Source organism: Propithecus coquereli, unplaced genomic scaffold, assembly GCF_000956105.1.
Source record: "Propithecus coquereli isolate 6110/MARCELLA unplaced genomic scaffold, Pcoq_1.0 Scaffold578, whole genome shotgun sequence".
NCBI lineage: Eukaryota > Metazoa > Chordata > Mammalia > Primates > Indriidae > Propithecus > Propithecus coquereli.
Genome location: NW_012151707.1, coordinates 598,225 through 600,563, shown reverse-complemented (window position 1 = coordinate 600,563; position 2,339 = coordinate 598,225). Strand labels below are relative to the sequence as shown.

Below are 2,339 nucleotides of genomic sequence, written 5' to 3'. Positions count from 1 at the left end.
TGGGTTGTTGTCAGAGGTTAAAGGGAAGGAAGGAATAAACAGGCAGAGCACAGATGATTTTTAGGGCAATGAAACTACTTTATGATGATACTGTAATGGTGAATATATGTCATTATATAAGTCTGTCCCAAACCCATAGAATGTATAACACTAACATTAAACCCTAATGTAAACTTTGGACTTTGAGTGATAAAAAAAAAAAAAAAGACAACTAGACACTGGAAATATATATTCACCTATGGAATAGTCTAACAAACAAAATCAAACATGAATTTAGTTTTTGGGTTTTGGTTATTTTTTTGAGAGAAGGTCTTGCTCTGTTACTGGGGCTAGAGTGTAGTGGTGTCATCATAGCTCACTGCAACCACAAACTCCTGGGCTCAAGTAATCCTCCTGCCTTAGCTTTCTGAGTACCTGGAACTACAGGCTTGCGCCACCATGCCCAGCTAATGTCTTTTTTGTAGAGACAGGGTCTTGCTAGGTTGCTCAGGCTAGTCTCCGACTCCTGGGCTCAAGTGATTCTCCCATCTCGGCTTCCCAAAGTGCTGGGATTACAGGCGTGAGCCACCACACCTGGCCTCAAACCTGAATTTAATCAAGGCTCTGCACTAACATGGTAGCCACTAGCCACGTATGGCTACTTAAAATTTATTTGAAATTCAGCTCCTCGGTCACACCCACCGCATTTCCAGTGCTACATGGCCACAGTGAAGGTACAGAACATTTTCATGATTGCAGAAAATTCTACTGGACAGTGCTGCTCTAGATTTAATGTTTATAGGAAATAAAAGGAGGAACAGAATATGATAATGGACACCTTGGAGATACAATCACCAAAATTCATACTGAGGAAAACAACCTGGTTTCTTCAACAACAGAATTCCAAGGAAAAAAGACTGCAATGAAGGAAACCCTTGGATTAAGAAATTCAAGAAACATACACTCAAGCCTTGCTGGATCCTGATTTAAACCAAGTATAAATCAAAAAAAAAAAAAAAAAAAGCAAGCAAGCAAGAAAGAAACATTTATAGGACAGTCAGGGAAAATGTGAACACTGACTAGATATTTGATAAGATTAAAGGATGGTGGTGTTGTTCTTAACTTTGAAAATAGTTCTTATCTCTAAGAGATACTTATTGAAATATTTATAGATGAAATAACATGTCTGGGATTTGCTTCAAAATAATGAGGGTGGGATATATAAGCAGCACAGTTGGCCACAAATTGATTATATGCTGAAGCTGGATAATGGATACCTGGGAATTCACTGTACTAGTTTCTCTACTTCTATATGTTTGAAATTTTCCATTAAAAAGTTTTAAAAATTCTTGGAACATCTGAAATTCCTAATTTTATCACTCAGTACTGAACTCACCTCAGAAATGAGAGACTCTCACATTCAAATCTCTAGACTTAGCATATCATTCCATGTCATGCCCTCATTCTCTTGAACTCAGAGTAACTTGCAGCTCATAGATCCATTTTCTCCCACTCTCTCAATTTCCTTCTGATTACTCCTAAGTTACAACAATCAACTCACTCACTATATGAACTGCAATTGACTTTTCTGTATATGAAAGCTGGTGAGTGCTGCTGGGGGTAGGAGCAAAACTGTGCAGATGGATTCCTTACAATGTCATGGCCCACCACAGGTAAAATCTTTGCATTTATCAATCTTTTATTTGACCTTACATAGCTCTTCATACTATTCTGCTAAGAAATCACCCGAAAGAACTCATTACTGTTCTTTTAAATCTGTATTCAGCCACACAGCTACTACCAAGAACGCTGAAGAGAGTACAGTTTGGGATGTATTTGTACTTACGTGTTTCTTTACCAATAATCTGTCATATTACAACAGTTATTTCTGTGAAAGAAAATTTGTTAACAGAAAGATTTCGGCAAAATCTTTCTATAAATCAGCAAAGTTGAATGTTATCAAAAACTTACTGTTAACAGCAATCCATTCGTTGAGGTCCTCTCCTTCTGGCAACATAACAGCTTGTCTCAGATTCCCACTCCCTAGAGTTGCTTCTGCATGTTTTAAGAGTTCATACTGATGAGATCCTTCAGGGATATTCTTCTTTGGTTTGAATGTTTTAGAAGAGCGGCTGCTGCTGTTAGGGTAAAAGTAAAAGTATATCAATTTTTAGGACTGGAAGTAGAATGGCATAATTTTAGGCATATAAATTATTCTGTAAAATAAAATAAAAAAATACTCCCTGAAAAATGCCAGGATGGCAGGGGGATGATGATGATCACAATAAAAGAATGTTTTATATTTTTTCCTGTACCTAAAAGCAGGATTAGCAGCACGATTTCAAAAGAAGCCAACTTTA

At 37.1% G+C, this 2,339-nt stretch overlaps 1 protein-coding gene across 1 annotated transcript in view; it reads right to left on the bottom strand.

The window, feature by feature from the left end:
- MOB1A (MOB kinase activator 1A) overlaps positions 1 to 2,339 on the bottom strand; it is an 11,886-nt gene that overhangs the window by 5,690 nt on the left and 3,857 nt on the right. Inside the window, exon 2 of the mRNA XM_012658165.1 lies at positions 1,951 to 2,117. Within this exon, the coding sequence (XP_012513619.1) occupies positions 1,951 to 2,117 (167 nt within the window). The remainder of the gene's footprint in view (positions 1 to 1,950; positions 2,118 to 2,339) is intronic.